The sequence below is a fragment of the Sabethes cyaneus genome, chromosome 2 (genome assembly GCF_943734655.1).
Source record: "Sabethes cyaneus chromosome 2, idSabCyanKW18_F2, whole genome shotgun sequence".
NCBI classification, from domain to species: Eukaryota; Metazoa; Arthropoda; class Insecta; order Diptera; family Culicidae; genus Sabethes; species Sabethes cyaneus.
In genome coordinates, this window is record NC_071354.1 from 162,433,292 (window position 1) to 162,451,162 (window position 17,871).

Genomic DNA, 17,871 nt, shown 5'->3' on the forward strand with positions numbered 1-17,871 from the left:
GAAGGCGAGCCGACTAGAGTGCACCGTACTTTCGGTTTCTGCAAGTACTGTAGCGAACGACTCGTCATCGAGCTTTCGCTCTACCGGAACAAACGTTAATGTTGATTTCACTGTGCGAACCATTCTTTCCCAACAGCCTCCCCAACAGCAGGTGGGTCGAATCTTCACTGGGTGTGGGCGTTTGTCGACACATAACAGGCACAGAATTTCGTTGACCCTGAAGGCCACAAACTGCCAATATCCTCGAACGTCCGATTTGATCGAGGAGCGGACGGTTGATGAGTCGCTTCAGAAATAAATTTTGCGTATCTCCTCAGATCTTCCGCAATCGAGCTCCCAGCAACGCTGCCATCAGTCCCATGCGTGGTATCGATAATCTTTGTAATGGTGCCGCCTTCGTTTTTGACGAGACTAAAGTGACACTGACCTCTCCGTTGTCCACAATACGGAAATATCCAACCGCTGCACAGACTTGCTCGCTCGCGTCCACGAACACATAAACTGTCCGGATTGTAGTTGGAAAAGTAACAACGAGAACTACGTACACTGATAATAAAACTTGGTTTATAGTACGAAAACGAGCGTTTGCTTTACGAATTCTTTCGTTATTTTCTACCACGAAGTAGATTCGTAAAATCAATCCTGAATGTTTTGTACATAGTAACAAAGCGATATTCGTACGAATTATTGCATTTTACAAAATGGTTCGTAGATTTTACGAATGCACGAAAAGGCTGTCGATAAAAATAATACTAGATTTCACTATTTTCCGATAGATGTCAGTATGTTACATTACCGACACCTATCGAAAATTAGCTAAATCTTTATTGTCTCTGAAAAAAGCTGATTTTATCGGGAATCGAACTGAGCTCGTTTGTCATACTTCTTAAACGAACAGCCGATGACGTCGTAAACCACAGAACCACAGCTACTGCATACCAAGAAGGTCATAATTGCACAAGTCTATTTTCTCTTCGTACAATCTTCGCATCCCGTTTTCGTCGATAATGATGCCAGACAACAACCGTGCATCAAATGGGTTTTGATGCTACGAATGTGCTCTCGTAAAAGATACGAACCATTCGTAATAACAACATTTGCGATAGACAATAAGCCTACGAAAGTTTTTAAATGGTATGAAATTATTTGTACCAGCCACGAATATAGTTCTACGAATGTTTTTTCAAAAACAATACGAAATTATATTCTCAGTGCAGACATCTTAATTGAGAATTTTTCTATGGATAACAAACGATCCCACCAATCCCAAAAAAATCGAGAATACTGATAACAAAGTCGAAATATCTCTAGACTTGTAAGAATCGTAAAACCGTTCATTAGGTTTGGTACTTTCTCAGAAAACTACAGCGAAAACGTTAACGATGTACTCGTCTTGCATGGCCAAAGCCATTGCCAGTACTCGTTCGAATGCGGTTTCCTTGTCTAGCAACAGTGCCTTTGATTGTTTAAATTCACCTTGCCCAAGCTATCCAACATGGACTGATCGCTGCACATCCAGTTGCGAAGACACAATCCCGATCGCCTGTGCTTCTCGATTACTTCTTTGCCTATCTCAATCGCTTCAGCAGTAGCTTTATCCGGTCAATACCTACGTGCAGAACTTACTAGCAACGCTTGATTAGCCGTTAGCCTCAAACCATCTTTGGAAATGGAAATTACAGACCTCCAGTTTTTTGCACAAAACACGATTAGCCGAGCTGCAAAGTCTATCGAACAAAAGCAGAAGATCAAGCTTCGAAAACAGAATCCAGCCACATTGCACTACCTTCACTATATCAGCATATTTGTATACTTGGTACAGCTCGGGATTCATGCGTCTGCGCTACACTCCATTTTCCATTTTGCCACCAAGTATAGATCGCAGAATCTTACGCTCACAAACCCCAAGCACTCGCCGATCAGCTTCCTTTAGCGTTCATGATTCGTGTCCGTAAAGGGCCACCGGGAGGATTAGTGTTCTGTAGAACGCCAGTTTTGTGCGAATTTGCAAACTACGGGACTTCAGCTGGCTACGTAATCCGTAGAAAGCCCGATTCGCGGCTGCAACTCGTCGTTTCACTTCGCAGCTTACATCGTTGTCACATGTAACGAGTGTACCAAGGTATATAAATTCCTCAACTACTTCATATCGTTCCCCATGTAACTCCACCTCGGCACCAACACCACTTGGGCTCCCACGTTCCCTACCAGCAACCACGTACTTCGTTTTAGCGGTATTAATGGTAAGTCCCAATCTCGCAGCTTCCCTTTTAAAGGGCCTGAAGGCATCTTCCACTGCTCTACCGTTGATTCCGATGATATCAACGTCATCCGCAAAACCAAGAAGCATGTCATAGACTAATCTCAAGATTTTAGTCTTGACCTTGGAATGAGGTCATACATATATTAATATTTTTTTGAAACGATGGTTCTACAATTGATGAAGGGACGGTAGGGGAAAGAAATGAAATTTTTTTTTTTTTTTTGGTGAAGGAGGGGGAAGAGCGGAAAGGAAGGGGGGGGGGGTATTGGTAGCTATGCTTGACAAGTAGTCATTTTGACTCCTACCTTTTGTCCAATGCTGGACTCATGCACCTTCCAGCATTGGACAAAAGGTAGGAGTCAAAATGACTACTTGTCAAGCATAGCTACCAATACCCCCCCCCCCCTTCCTTTCCGCTCTTCCCCCTCCTTCACCAAAAAAAAAAATTTTCATTTCTTTCCCCTACCGTCCCTTCATCAATTGTAGAACCATCGTTTCAAAAAAATACAAGAAGCATGTGAGATTTCGTGATGATAGTTCCATTCCTTTCCACGTTTGCCCTTCGTAATGCACCTTCCAAAGCAATGTTGAATAGCAGGTTAGAGAGTGGATTGGCGCTGAGGAGCTTATCCAAATTGAAAAATTCCCCATCCCCTTGCTTCAGTCCATCCAACATCACGAAAGCAGCTGAGGTCTCACCCGCTATTCTAACGCATGATTTGGATCCGTCCAACGTCGCACGAATTAACGTAACTAGTTTCGTTGGAAAACCATGTTCTAGCATTATCTGCCACAGCTCATTTCGTTTAACTTAATCGTACGCCGCTTTAAAGTCCACAAACAGATGGTGTGTCTGCAAGTTGTACTCCCGGAACTTGTCTAGCAACTGACGCAGGGTAAACATCTGATTTGTCGTGGAGCGACCCTCACGAAAACCAGCTTGGTACTCGCCGACGAAGGACTCCGTTAACGGCCTCAGTCAGTCTGCAGAACAGAATACGGGAAAGCACCTTGTAAGCAGAATTGAGCAATGTAATTCCTCGATAGTTTTTACACTCCAGTCGATGTCCCTTTTTGAAAATTGGGCAAATGAGGCCATCCAACCACTCCTTCGGCATTTGTTCTTCCTCCCAGATCCTGACAATGATCCAGTGGATTGCTTCGTACAGCCGCTCGCTCCCCGCTTTTAGAAGTTCAGCCGGGATGCCGTCCTTCCCAGCAGCCTTACCCTTTTTCAGCTCACTGATTGCCTTCTTAACCTCCTCCTGTGTTGGTGGCTCCCCAGCTTGACCATCGCTTACAATTTCTATCCTGTCCCTGCTGATCTCCGCATTTACCTCTCCATTCAATAGTGTCTGGAAGTGCTCCTTCCACCTGGCTGCTACCGCCGTTTTGTCGGTAAGCAGGTTGCCAGCACTATCATTGCACATCACAGGCATAGCAAAATTCCTGCTTCTCACCGTTTTATAGAAACTCCGTGTGTCGTTGCTGGCGTATAGCTCCTCTGCGCTGGCGAGCACGTGCTCCTCGTACTCGCGTTTCTTTAGACGATGGATTCTTTTTTCTGCAGCTCTAGTCTCTCTGTATCTCTCTCTGTTTTAACGCGTTGCCGCAGTGAGCATGCGACGCCTGGTCTGGTTCTTTTCATCTGTCACTCTCTGGCATTCGGCATCAAGCCAGCTGTTACACTGTCTTCCACGCGTCGTACCTACCACCTCTCTCGCAGCTGTTTGGATGGTACCATGGATGTTCCTCCACAGCCCATTTATATCTTCTTCTTCTACCTGCTGTTCTGCGATTCGTTGGTCAAGCTTCCTGGCGTACTCCACTGCTACGCCATCTGCCGTTAACCGCTGGAAACGCAGCGTCCTCTCAGTGCGAGCTTTCGCCGTGTTCGATAGCCTTGCACGAATCTCACTCACTACGAGATAGTGATCAGAGTCGATATTTGGTCCCCGAAAAGACCGTACATCGATAACATCCGAAAAGTGTCGACCGTCAATCAAGACATGATCGATCTGAGAGCTAAAGTCTCCATTTGAATGCCTCCAGGTGTGTTTTCGAATATTCAAACTTGGAAAGTAGGTGCTACAGACGGCCATTCCTCTGGCCGCGGCAAAATTTATGAGCCTCAGACCGTTATCATTGGTCGACAGATGGAGGCTATGTCTTCCAATAACTGGACGGAAGAATTCCTCCCTCCCGATCTGCGCGTTTGCATCTCCGATGATGATTTTCACGTCGTGTTTTGGGCACTCTCCATAGGTCCTCTCTAGCCTGTCGTAAAGCTCGTCTTTAGCATCATCGGATTTATCATTTGTCGGTGCGTATAAGTTGATTAGGCTGTAGTTAAAGAATTTGCCCTTAATCCTCAACACGCATAAACGGGCATCTACGGGCCTCCACCGGATAACTCGTTGCTTTTGTTTTCCCAACACTACGAAACCGACTCCACGTTCTGCTTTCTTACTGCCACTGTAGTAGATGTGGTACTCGAAAGAAGTGCCTGCAATAGGGTCTACTGCACGGAACTCCCTTTCTCCGGAATTTGGCCTCCGAACTTCCTGAATAGCAGCGATCTCCACTCCGAGTTGACGCAGCTCTCGAGCAAGCAAGTCAGCCCGTGCCGGTTCATGAAAAGTTCGGACATTCCAGGTACCAAGTTTCCAATCGTTATCCCTTAATCGTTTCCTTGTCCCTTGCCGTGTCCTATACCGATTGTTCCGTCCTGAATTTCTTTCTTCGTTGTTCATGGTAATTGAGTTTTCGGTATACTACCTCACCGGGGTCGCGATACCTACATCCCGCAGATGGGTCTGCCATGTTAGGTATAGCTTGCGGGATACAGCATTTCATATTCAGCCGCCCGTTACAAGACAGACGCTGTGTGAGCCGCCCCGCACCTGGAGAACAGGCGCTCTAGTTCGCACCTCCTAGCTTAGCTAGGGGGTAATTAGCAAGTAATACCAACTATAATTACATCCAGTAGTTTAAAACTACAGTCTGATTAACTAAAAAAGTTATGGGTTAGAGGAAGGGTCAATTATATCTCATATCTCGTGGTGAATGCGAAAAAACATTGCTCACGGTTGTTTTCGCAAAACAAAATGAATTTTCGTAGCTTTGCTGGATCGCATCACATATCAAGAAAAATCTGAACTCTTTCCCTGTTCAAACTGTTAACATTTTGATTTGATTTGATAGTACCCACGATTTTCTGCAACAATGAATTTCAACCAATATCCTTTCTTGCTTGGCAGTGAATATAGAATACAGGAAATGGTCGGTGGGTATGATAAAATGGGATAATCTAATAAATAAGTTTTAATTAAGCAACCCATACGCTAAACGGTTTATAATATTTTGGACACGAAAAAGCTTTAGAATGCATTTTTTCCAGGCCAGTGATGCATCACCAGAAAATAGCTTAACCAAAAAAAATTTTATCACCTTATGCACCAGTTGAGAAATAGTGGCATGTCCTTGACGGAAACCAAATTACTTTGTGACTAAAATTAATTTACGAAAAATTAATATACGAAATCATTATGTGGAAACTTATATAACACCAATAGAACTAAGTAAACTGATTGCACGATGGGTTGAAATTGAGCGAATTCATATTTAAGGCCTTAGAATCGTGTAGGAATTTCTTTTTTACCTCCATCTGGAATGATAAATGTGTTCAAACCTGTTTGTTTGACATTTTGGTATCAACATATCAACATTCGGAACACAAGCTCAAGAGTTTTCCACCAAACTACAAAAAGTCAAGAAAATTGCACAGGATTTTATTCCTTGAATATATGTAATTTCAATTTTCGAAAATATGCTTTTGAAATACAATTTAAAAAATCAACTTCATCGTCTTACTGTCCAGTTTACATGCTTTATTTTAGTGCTGTAATATATCTGATTAGAGAAAATATATGAGTAGAGTTTTGGGTATGAACAATTCAAGATCTTCTCTAATTTATTTCTTACGTGCCGTTCGTTCAGCTTATTTTTGCATGAAAATCAACAAAGCTTAGCTTGATTGTATTTCCACGGAAAAATATCATTAACTGGATTGTTTTGCAATCCCTTTAGTAGGTTTTGCCATTAGAGGGTTACACAATTGCAGTAGATAAATAAGTCTGATTAACAACTGATACATTGAGCCAATCCCATTTATTGTTGCCGGTGATTCTTGCTTATAATGTTCAATGAACCACGATAAAATTGATGAATAATATTCAAAATCGGAAAAACCGGAAATGCACAGCATTTACCCTTAGCCTACAGAAAATGTTCTTATTATTCATTGGTTCCATTTATGTCATTCCTTATTTACACTTGTCATTTATGCGTTGTCTTTGCCTCCTCCTTCTTCGAGCTGCAGAACGAAATTTCAAGTTATTCAAACTCAAAGACGCGACCATCGTCACAGATGCCCTCACATACATCACAAATCAAACCTCCAGCCAGAGCCCAAAGCCTGTCAAGTGGGTAATTCTTCACGATATGACGACGCCACCGCTGCTCGCTGGGATGATGGAGATGTCCAGCAAAGCGCGTCTTGATGGTCGCTCGCGTGCAGTTTGATGACGCTTCTTGACCAATTAGATATAAATAAGACCAGCGCCATAACGAGCGGCTTAGTTCCATAGTGGCAATTGGGCAGGATCGTCCGCATCCAGTGTGCGTGTGCATGTTCTTTTCCGATAGTGGGCGAACGGTAAATGACAGATTGTCAACCGGCATCCGTCCAGAACGATTGCGATTTAGAAGGTGTGAAATTCGATATCTCGCAAACAGAACGAAAAAATCACTGCAGTGGACAACAGCGGATTCAGGTGATCGCCGCTGAGCGACTAACGTAACGAAAGTGATATACAGTGACGGAGGCTGGTTGTGTAATATTTGCCCTTGCGTGGTCTACCGGCTGAAAGTGAATCTCTGAGGTTGAAACTTGAGAAGACATCAGAACTTGAAATTGTGATCCAACGATGGTGAGTGGAAAAATGGACATCCGATATTGTTGAAACCGTTTGTCGACTACTGGCAATGTAGTTCCAACTTACTGGACTGAAACAAATGTTGAGGTGAAATGTTCTTTCGGAATGTTGTGTTCATTATTGGTGTTAATTTCTGTTCAACACTTTGCGAATAGGGAAATCTAGAAGACGTGATCGTGCTAATGGAAAAATTGTTTTCAGCAAAGTTCGATAACGACTTCTTCAGGATTTCGTGACTAAAGGTGGTAATATTGGCTAGCTGTTGTTATTAATGAAATTCTGTATGAGACTGGTCAATTTGTTATCGAACTCCGTAATAGTGGTCAAAAGTGTCACACCATCTAACACAATTTTATCGCAATTATATTGTCAAATTTTGGTAAAAAAAACTAATTGCCTCAGTATTGTATGTGTTCATGTAGCTTGCAAAAATGTTAATTTTCATGATCGACTACCCTGAAAAAGAACTGTAGCTTGGTAATACAGATAATTAGCATTAGCATATGAGGTTGCACACATCGTAGATGGCTATATAATCGCATTATATACCTGGCTACGTCCGAACAACCGCATGGGAAGTGAGTAGGAATGTTAGTGATAGCATCTACTTTTGAAAGTGCAGGGAACCCATTCTACTTTCATAGATATTACAGGAAAACAGAGGATATCGTGTTAGTAGGGCAAGGCAAACAGTAAGGATCATGAGGAAGCTTTATTCAATAATAAAGTATGTATATATAGTGTATATGGAGTATATATGGGCAAAAATAGAACAATCTCACCAGCAATCCATCGAGTGAAATATAATTGCGTCATTTGAGTTTTGAGATCAGGCATCTGGGAACCACGCGGCATCGCACCTCCTAGCTAAGCTACTCAATAGAGTATTACCGGGTATGGCGGCGTGGAGGCGCTAGGTAGGAGCTTGAGCTGTCAAAAGCTATGTTGGTCGCTTTCTCGTTTGCCGTCCTCATTTCATACCCTGTAGCTTGGTAATACAGATAATATGCAAAAATATTTCAATATTCGAGAATAGTTAATAACACAGAATAAATAGAGTGAATCTTAATTCATTACCTAGTTTGAAATGTTGAGTAAAAATCACTTGACACATTGCATGTACTGATTCGATCTGTCATTTCGTTATTTTCAGTGTATAAAAAATATAAAAAGTTACAAGTCATGAAAATGACAATTAAATACAAAACGTCTAAGACAAATATTTAGGGCAGATAATAATTTTAGCAATTCATTCTAGAAATTATAAAAACTATTTATTTTAACCATTCATAATTGCGCAAAAACCAAAATGTAAATCAGTGATACAAGTACAACCTAGATAGTTCAAATAAGTTCAACATCGTGCTCATAAATATGTCACTCAAACAAAGCCAAACAACACGCGCCGTCCGGCAAGCCAAAAAGTTTAGCTCGGCAGCACGGTTCTCACTGAAACGAGTACTGACTCTTTAACTTCCCGCGCTGAAGATTGCATCCGAATCCAGGTGGCTAACATTTTGTGTGCGACATTCAAAATATAAAGTTTTAATCAGTACAACCCATTCGTCAGCTGGCGCAATCTCTGCCGCCTTCATTTTTTAACACATGTCAATGTCGTCGGCAATTGAAGATCAACCATGATCCAGCCAGCCCGGTATGGAAACTGGCGACCGTGTAATTTGTCATCCATCCACCCTCTCATCCTGTATGGTGCTGCGCAGGTGATCTGTTATGGAAAAAGATTAGTTCATACTTCATACCGTTTGTACATCGTTAGATGATCCGGCTGCCATCGCTTCGAGGGCTTCGCAATGTGTTGATTGCTGCCCACTCGCTTTTCCTATAGATCTCGTCCGATTATTAAGAACAATCTCATTAAAAAATGACAGCCGGTATTAATTCTCCCGGATAGCAGGTTTAACTTGTTTCCACGAAATACGAAAGGAACGCAACCTGTAATACAGGAGACGATCGGTTACATAATTTTGTAAATTTTAATGGTTTTAAACTCGATCAGTTGGGAACCGTAACATTATTCGCTCTTTTCTGTGAATCTGTTGATCTTAGCGGCTCGTAAACCATTTATCCACCTGTGCTATAAATGATGGTAAAATTATTCATTTCCGTTTTCTTCTCACTCCGCAACGTTCAAAGTATCAGAAACACCATCATTAGCACCGTAATGGCTCCAACTTCAAACATTCCAGAATAAAATACAGGTTAATATTGCTACTATTTGGGATAAAAATCTTTTGGTTATTCTACAAATCGTGTTTGTTAGAATGTCCTTTATACGATTAACGTCAGATTTCATCCTATTGACAATATTTACGAGCCATTTATTCTGAAGTGTTCGAAGTTTAAGCCAAAACGGTAGCGCATAAGACATAATTGAACTAACAGAAAATCATTCCAAATTTGCCGCTAGTGAAATTGCTTTTGTTCGTAAAATTTTACTACATTGCAAACCAGACCATACTGAATTAAAAAATAATTGCAAACCAAACCTGCTAGCGAATTGATGGTTATCGACTCAGTTGAATAGATGGGCATTGAATTTAACACCTTATTATCTCAAAAGGACACAAATTAATTGCAAACGGTTTCCTTCGGAGTATTCTGTTTGTTCCTCTTCCTCCTCCTGCTCCTCTTCTTCTTCTTCTTCTTCTTCTTCTTCTTCTTCTTCTTCTGCTTCTTCTTCTTCTACTACTAGAAGCATATATCTGGGCCAGAAATTAAAATTTCGAGACAAATATATTTACGGTTAAGCGGCATGTCTCAGCTCAATGTGGTCTTCGGCAACTTTTTGAATGAAAAAATTAAGCATCTTTTGAAAGGATCGTCCAATATTTAGGTGTTACTTTAACAACAATTTAAGTAATAACTTTTTGAGTAAACTTTTTATCACCTTTTTGGTTTCAAAATATTAAAGATAAACCAATTTCAAGTATTTTTGCTGAAGATATCAAACTTATACCTTTTACCCATTTTTAGCAATAGACCTTTGTTTATAAACGACCCCTCAAATCACATTTCTTCTTGTAACATGCTTATTTCAACAGACAGCTCAATGTGATGTTCTAGACAACATTTTGCACATAAAAGAGGAATATTTTTGCTGAAGACTGTTTTGCTTTTTCTGCATTAATTAATAAGATATTACTGATTTTAGGTTAAAAACCGTCTGATGAAAAATGTGTATTTTTTCAAGGGTGGTGTCTTCGGAGAAGTAAAATAATAAAATATAGCGCATCTCCCTGCACTATTAGAGTGACCATGAATTCACCTATTAGGGTGATACACACTTTTGTTTTCTTAAATAATTTCAAAAAAAAGTTTTTTTTTCTCCAAAAGTTGCAGAACATACTAAAATAAGCAACTTTGCTGAATAAAGTAACTATCTATCTCTTACCGGTTGCGAAATATAATGATGTGTTAAAAAGAGCGCTTAAAAATCAATAACTCTCAATAACTTTGCACACGATTATTTTATTGCTTTAAAATGTTCTACAAAGTTATTCAGTATATTGAAATACATATTTTCTGTGAAGACTGACGCTAGGACGCATATTTATTCAGTTATAAAATGTTTGAAAAAAAAATCCGCACTTTTCCCAGCCATGGTATTCCCAGGTATTCCCTGAAATATTCATTTGGGCAGATAACTTTAACAATTCCCTACAATTTGTATGCAAACTAATTGCAGATATTTGCGGATGGTTAAGATATTCAGATTTTTCATTAGACGGTTTTTAACCTAAAATCAGTTATATCTTATTATAAATCAAAACAGTCTTCAGCAAAAATATTCCTCTTTGATGTGCAAAATATTTTCTAGAACATCACATTGAGCTGCCTGTTGAAATAAACATGTTACAAGAAGAAATGTGATTTGAGGGGTCGTTTATAAACAAAGGTCTATTGCTGAAAATGGGTAAAAGGTAAAAGTTTGATATCTTCAGAAAAATTACTTAAAATTGGTTTATCTTTAATGTTTTGAAACCAAAAAGGTTGCTCAAAAAGTTACTACATAAATTGTTGTTTAAGTAACGCCTAAATATTGGACGTCCCCTTCAAAATATGCATTAATGTTTTATTCAAAAAGTTGCCGAAAACCACATTAAGCTAAGACATGCCGTTTAACCGCAAATATTTCGCTTCGTGCTTACTTGGATATTGCTAACATGTCTTGGCGACCTAAGCGAGCTCAAAAACAATGCTTCGATCGGACCTTATATCAACAAAAGATTATTTGGTTGGTAGTCAAAGTCTAAGTCTGAAATGTGTGATCCGCATTAGCATCTAGGGTTTGTGGCAAAAAGGTAATGGCAACGTCCCGCTGAATTGGAGCTGGTCTTGAGTTCCCCAAGGCCGTATTTACCATTTTTTGCGAAAGGGAAATTACGCTTAACACGTTAGTGCAGCTGGAATCGTCTATTTAGCATTCGTGGTGTAGTATGTGAATCGTTAGAGCTGGCAGATTATGCCGCTCTAACTCAAGAATGGTGCGAACTAGAGAGCACCAACGAGTACGTAAAGTATCAGGATCACCGAATTCTCTGCGAATTCTGAAAATAGTTCCGAGCTGATGGTACGCCTTACTAATGATAGAGGTACAGACAAAGCTGATAACAGTGCAATTCTGTATGCCAATTAACATTTGATTAGATCTGCACCACTCGGCAGACAAATCAACTAGTTTTTGCAATCTCAAACAATCTGTGACTTTTGTGTCTCAATAAGCAGATAAATTTTCACGTCATCGGCATAGCACAGGCTTGCTTCAGGGGGTAACAGTCGAGTGACGTCGCGTTAACAAATAGTGAGAATAGAATTGGTCCTAAAATGCTTCCTTGAGGTACTCCTGAGCCGTTCCGGAACCACCACGATTGAAAAGGAATTGCCGTTAAACTGGCCAATTTTACGATTGCATAAATAAGTGCTTAGTCAGAAAAGCAAGCTGGATGAGATGATCCGATCACACGATCAACACAATCAAATGCTAGTTTCTGAACAGTGTAGATGACGTCGATTTGGTCACCCTGCATTCACGTAAATAGCGTCAAACTAATGCCGTCTACCGACTTACCTTTTATTATATACAAGAGCAACAATCGATGTAAAGTTTCAGCTACGTAACAGTGGACCCCTCTACAGAGACTATAGATTACAGAGGCGCCGAGACACTCAAAATCCGCTAAATTTTGAAACAAAACGGGGAGTACCATCATAAATAAAGGTAATTCTCCGCTTTTGTTCAAAATTTAGCGGGTTTTGAGTGTCTTGGCGCCTCTGTAATCTATAGTCTCTGTAGACCCCTCGTCCGTCATGGGCCTCGACAATTTAAAAAATGTAGAATTTTTTGCAAATCTTGAGACACTGACGAACTGACATGGCACATAGAAGAAAATCCTTTAAAAACCATCGCCCTACACATTTTGCTGGCACACTAGTACCCTCTGTCATGCATATTGCGGAGTAGCTTGCATTTGCAGGGTTTAATGCTGTAGGATTTTTACATTTGTATGGTTTTATACTGAAAACTCGAAGATAAACTCGCGCGCCGCGGTGTGGCCATGTTGCGAAACATGCTTTTTTGAAAAATGAGTAGTTTTTTATTGGACGATGGAATTAACGAGAGTGTCTCGTCTGTTTGTCTGTGCTTGAGATTTAAATCATGGGATATTTTATGAATTTGCAATGAAACCATCACCAACAAATGACAGAGTTCTGTAAAGCAGAAGAACTGGGCTTTCAAATGGAGTCCATTTTTTTGGCGGCCATCTTGGATTTGGTCGCCAACATGGATTTAAAAAAAACGCTTTTTCGCCATGAGCTCCCCAATCGATTTTCATTTTAAGACCATCATTGGAAAACTGAGAATAAATACTGCAAGAAACAATTATAATATTACATGTGCATTGACATTAACTAAATAAAACAACCAGTTATCTGTAAGAAGTTTTACAGTTTTCATATGCTATGAAATTTACTACAAACGACACTATTTTGTAAAGAGAAAGAATAGGGCTTTTAAATGAAGTGAAAAAATGGGCGGCCATCGGGGATTTGACCGCCATGCTGGAATTTGCCATTGCCATTTTCGCCATGATTCCCCCAACCGATTTGATTTTCAAGACCACCAAAACATGTGTTGGAAAGCAGAGAAAAAGTGCTACAGGATAAATATATCAAATTAGGTGTATAGTGACACTAACTAAATGAAATATGTAATTAATTATCTTTGGCAAGGGTAACAATTCTCATGTAATGTTAAATCTTGGTACAGAAAGTTAATTGTTTAATCGGCTTAATTCCGCTGCACATTTAATTTAATTAATGTTTCTAGATCCAAATCTGGTGATATGGGCTTTTATATCTCTTCAAATCAAGAAAACTAAAATGGTAAAATAAATATTTTTTGAAACGGTAGTTATTGCAAATTTCAAATTTACCCACAGAATGAAATGCAGATTATTCACGAAACACTTAAATGTGCAATAACTTGAGAACGGCTGGGTTTAAGAATAAAAATATATATGTGAGAATTTGTTCAAAATTGTGCGTGGAATTTTATTTTGTTTAAGTGTTACAAAAAAATTAAATTTGGATATTTTTGAAAAATTTGTCTTCAAATTTAAAAAAAAATCCGACAAAGTGTCCATCTACAGCTTATCACCAGATTTTAGGGTATAATTTAAGCTATCTTTAAAAAAAATTAGGCAAATCGGAGAGGAAGGTTTTGAGATAATTGGCATTTTATGTTTTTTTAGATTTTAAATTTGCAATAAGGCCATTGCAAATCATATTGATTTTAGGTTTTTAGATTTTAGGACATAATTTAAGGTATCTTTAAAAATATAGGTAAATCCGAGGGGATGGTTTTGAGATAATTGACATGTTATGATTTTTATCATGGTTATGAAAAGTTTTTTCTTTCAGTGTAATTTTTTTCTGAAAATGAACTTAATTTCCTGCAACTTTTCCTTTAATGTCATTTTGATCAAATAGGTAGTTTTCAAGATATGATACCTATTTTGAAAAGGGAAAAGTAATCCCATGTCTAAATACGCCCTTTAGAAAAGCTACTCTCGACAAAAAAAAGCAATTTTAGTGAAAAATGAATTTCTGCGCGGTATCCAATATCCGGAATATACATCAGGAAAATTTCATTCCGATCAAAAATAGCCGAGTCAAAAATGGCGTGTTTTTCAACGTTTTGAGCTGGAATTGCTCAGAGGCATATCATGAACAAGCACCACACCTTACTTACTTTACTTTACTTTCTCGGCGACTACAACTTACTTTTTCGCATCTGGGCCGAATTTAGGAGCCTTCTTCACGCTTCTCGGTCTTGGACTGCCATTCTCCACTTGCCCCTAACACCCGCTGTACTACCATCCTCATACTGCTCCAAAAACAACCGTAATCTCTTCGGAAGGCACTCGTTTTTATTATTTGTCTGATTCATGATTCCAGAAGTTACAGAGGCGTTACATTTCAGTCCGCAGCTGCAGATTGCTAGTCTTTTTAAAACAGAACACCTGGGCATTTTAGTTCAAGAATTTGTCCGAAACAGCCGTTACACAATCGTATTTCATCAGCAAACTCTTGTACCTAGAACTTTAAATTTCATAGAGCGTGCGTAGCCTCCAGATTTTACTTCGGGTCAGTGATGTTAAAAACTCAAAATCTCAAAACTCATCAAAAATCAAAATCAACTGCGAATCATGTCAGCTTGATGATATGCATAAAAAAAATCACACGTGAGTTTTTCTGTTTTCATAGCAAGAAGCACAAAACTCACATGTATTTCTTCCCGCTTGATCAAATTCTGCTTTGCTTCAACTGCTACCTGGAGCTATCCACATATACATACAAATTCCTTGTTGAACAGCATAAGCATTCTCTCGTGCGATACGTAGCTGTGAGTAAGCATGAGGGAATGAAACTCTAAATAAATCGCAAACTTAAACTAAAACGCACATTTAAATTACATGTTTATCTAATTCTTATTGGGCTTGTTACTTTCTAGTTAAGAAAATGTCATTTCCCGCGAAGGAAAAAGGTAAATTTCGCCAATATGTTTGCCATCTTAATTCATGAATGTGTGCTAGCTTTTTCGCAGCTGATGTTTTCTCTGGTGGTTAATTCTCTTTCGCTCTCTGGTTCGTTGTATGAAATGCCAGCTGTGGAAGAAGTAAGCAAAATGCTCACAGCTGAATTTGGTTCATATCGCATAGCAACAGAAACATCGCGCATAATAGCGAGAGAAATTCATATGTGAGTTTCACGTTTGTGATAAAGGTTGAAATTTCATGTGTTTGAAATCTCATTGCGTTTTTTGCTGCTATGAACTTTCCAACACTGCTTCGGGTTACGGTTCGGTACCAACCGAACCTGTCTTCTTGGTACCAACCGAACCTCTTCTTGATTTGTGGACATAGGATTTACGAAACCCCTGCCATTTTCACCACGTTGCTCGAGGACACCTTTGGACACGTGTTATTTGGAAAGAATGTGATTTGCCACAAGCCGTGGATGTGGAATAATTCAGCCAATTTACGAGCGGATAGTTCGAGGTTTTCGTTGCAAGCGTGCAGAATCAATTTGCGACGCGCTCGTTCCGATGACGCGATGATGTCACAACAAATACCTACTATAATTCTATGTCTACAGAGAAGATTTCGAAGGTTTGATACAACGAACTTGTCCCGGATATTGCCAATTAGCAATAAAAGCATACAAAAATCTATGTAACCTTTATATAGTAACTATATAACCTTTATATAACCTTTCGGTCACCACCTTTGTTCGGGTAATTTCCTAACAGCATAATTTATTGGTTATTTAGCAGAATCATACTTCATCGATTATTAAAATTATATTAACGTTATGAAATACGTTAATATAATTTTTTTTGTGTATAATGTTAATCATTAAACAAAAGCCCGTGCACATCTCAAAAACTAATAATTACATTTTAAACAAGAAAAAATGAATGCTATTTTATTTCCAAGGAATGCCTGCGGCAGTTAGAACAGCCTAAACCGTGTAATTTTGTTCCATTCGTGGCTTTCTCGTTGACACATTTCATTAACTATGAGCATCTCTATTTGTTGCAAACACTAATTCAACAGAAGTCTACGCATTTGCCAAAAAGCGGCAAAGTCATTCTAATTTCTTTTCGGAATTGCTTTTGATGTATACTTTTTTATTTTGCACTTTCAGAATCGCGCGGCGCTGATCATTTTGGCTCTGGCTGCTATTGCTGGAGCTGAGCAGTTCAATGGTTACTTTTATCCTAAGCCAAGCTGTCAATTCGAAGCAGCTCAAACTGTGTACATAACACAAACCCAAACCGACTATCAAGTATATACGGAAACTGTGCAAGGCAATTACCAGCGCGATGAGCAAACCATCACAGAATATTCGTCAATTTATATTACGTCAGAGTACACCACGACCGTCCCGGTGCCTTATACGGTAACAACAACCAATACTTATACTTCAACGGTGCCTGCTGGACTACCCCAAACTGTTTACAGTACAAAGACACTGCCACCAAGCGTATCAACGTACTTCTCAACAGTAATTCAAGCATCTCCAGTCTATCAAACAATTCGAGATGTTAGCACCGTTACACTGCCACCGGAAATTATTCCAGCACAAACCGTGTACAATACAGTTTCACTGCCACCTGTCACCAAGATCTCAACGTTTGTACAAACGGCCACTGTTTCAAAGGTTCAAACTGTTCACGACGTAGTAACCACCACCCTTCCAGCTGTAACGCTACCAGCACAAGTTATCTACTCCACCGTTCAACTTCCTCCGCAATACATTACAACAACCTCTTACTACACATCGACCACGCAGCTGGTTCAGACCTTCCGCGACACGGTTACCGCCCCACCAGTACAGCTTCCGGGACAAACCATTTACCAAACCGTCACCCAACCTGCAAGAACTGTAACCTCGACAGTGATAAGCGCCACTGCAACGCCTGTGTATCGCACAATCACCAACACTGAAACAATTCGCCTTCCCGCTCCTCCAGCACAATATCATACCATCTACTCCACTGTGTCCCTGCCAGCTCAAATTCAAACTCAATACAGCGTAGCGACGACGACTCTTCGCGACGTCCAATACATTACTCGCACGGTGACCAACGCCATCCCTGGAGTCCAGCATGACGCCCAGACCATTTACTCTACCGTGACTCTGCCGGCTGTCACCAAGACGTTCTGTGGTCCCGAGAACACCTACCTACCAGCCGCTGAAGCTAACGGTCGTGGATTCACCGGATTTGGTAGAGGAGTTAGTCATCAATTCAATCGATTCTTCTAAATTCACTCGTTCGTTCACCGACTAAGTCGACTTCGATGACAACGATTGTAACGCAAGCAACCCCCCCCCCCCCCCTGCTGCGTTCAAACAAACAAATACTCACTTTTGTTTTTATAGCAACAAAAAGCTGCCAGTACGATACCTAGTGTAGCTCTTAGCTTCTTCAAAGGCAAATGTAAATAAATGACAACCTTATTGGTATTGAAATTACAATAAATCGTGTAAATCACTGTTCAAGCACCGCCAATAGGTGAAAAA

General features: G+C 39.9%; 1 protein-coding gene across 1 annotated transcript; it reads left to right on the forward strand.

Moving 5' to 3' along the window:
- The first annotated feature begins 6,984 nt into the window (after positions 1 to 6,984).
- On the forward strand, positions 6,985 to 17,613 carry LOC128736267 (uncharacterized). The gene is made up of 2 exons (XM_053830743.1): positions 6,985 to 7,098; positions 16,492 to 17,613. The coding sequence occupies exons 1-2, from the start codon at positions 6,985 to 6,987 to the stop codon at positions 17,611 to 17,613; spliced, it is 1,236 nt and encodes a 411-aa protein (XP_053686718.1).
- The last annotated feature ends 258 nt before the right edge of the window (positions 17,614 to 17,871 follow it).

Bases quoted from the DNA above. Each gene is read 5' to 3' on its own strand.
- LOC128736267 (XM_053830743.1), top strand. From the start codon at position 6,985: ATGACAGATTGTCAACCGGCATCCGTCCAGAACGATTGCGATTTAGAA. The intron at 7,099-16,491 runs GTGATCGCCGCT...TTGCACTTTCAG, and splicing joins GTGGACAACAGCGGATTCAG to AATCGCGCGGCGCTGATCAT.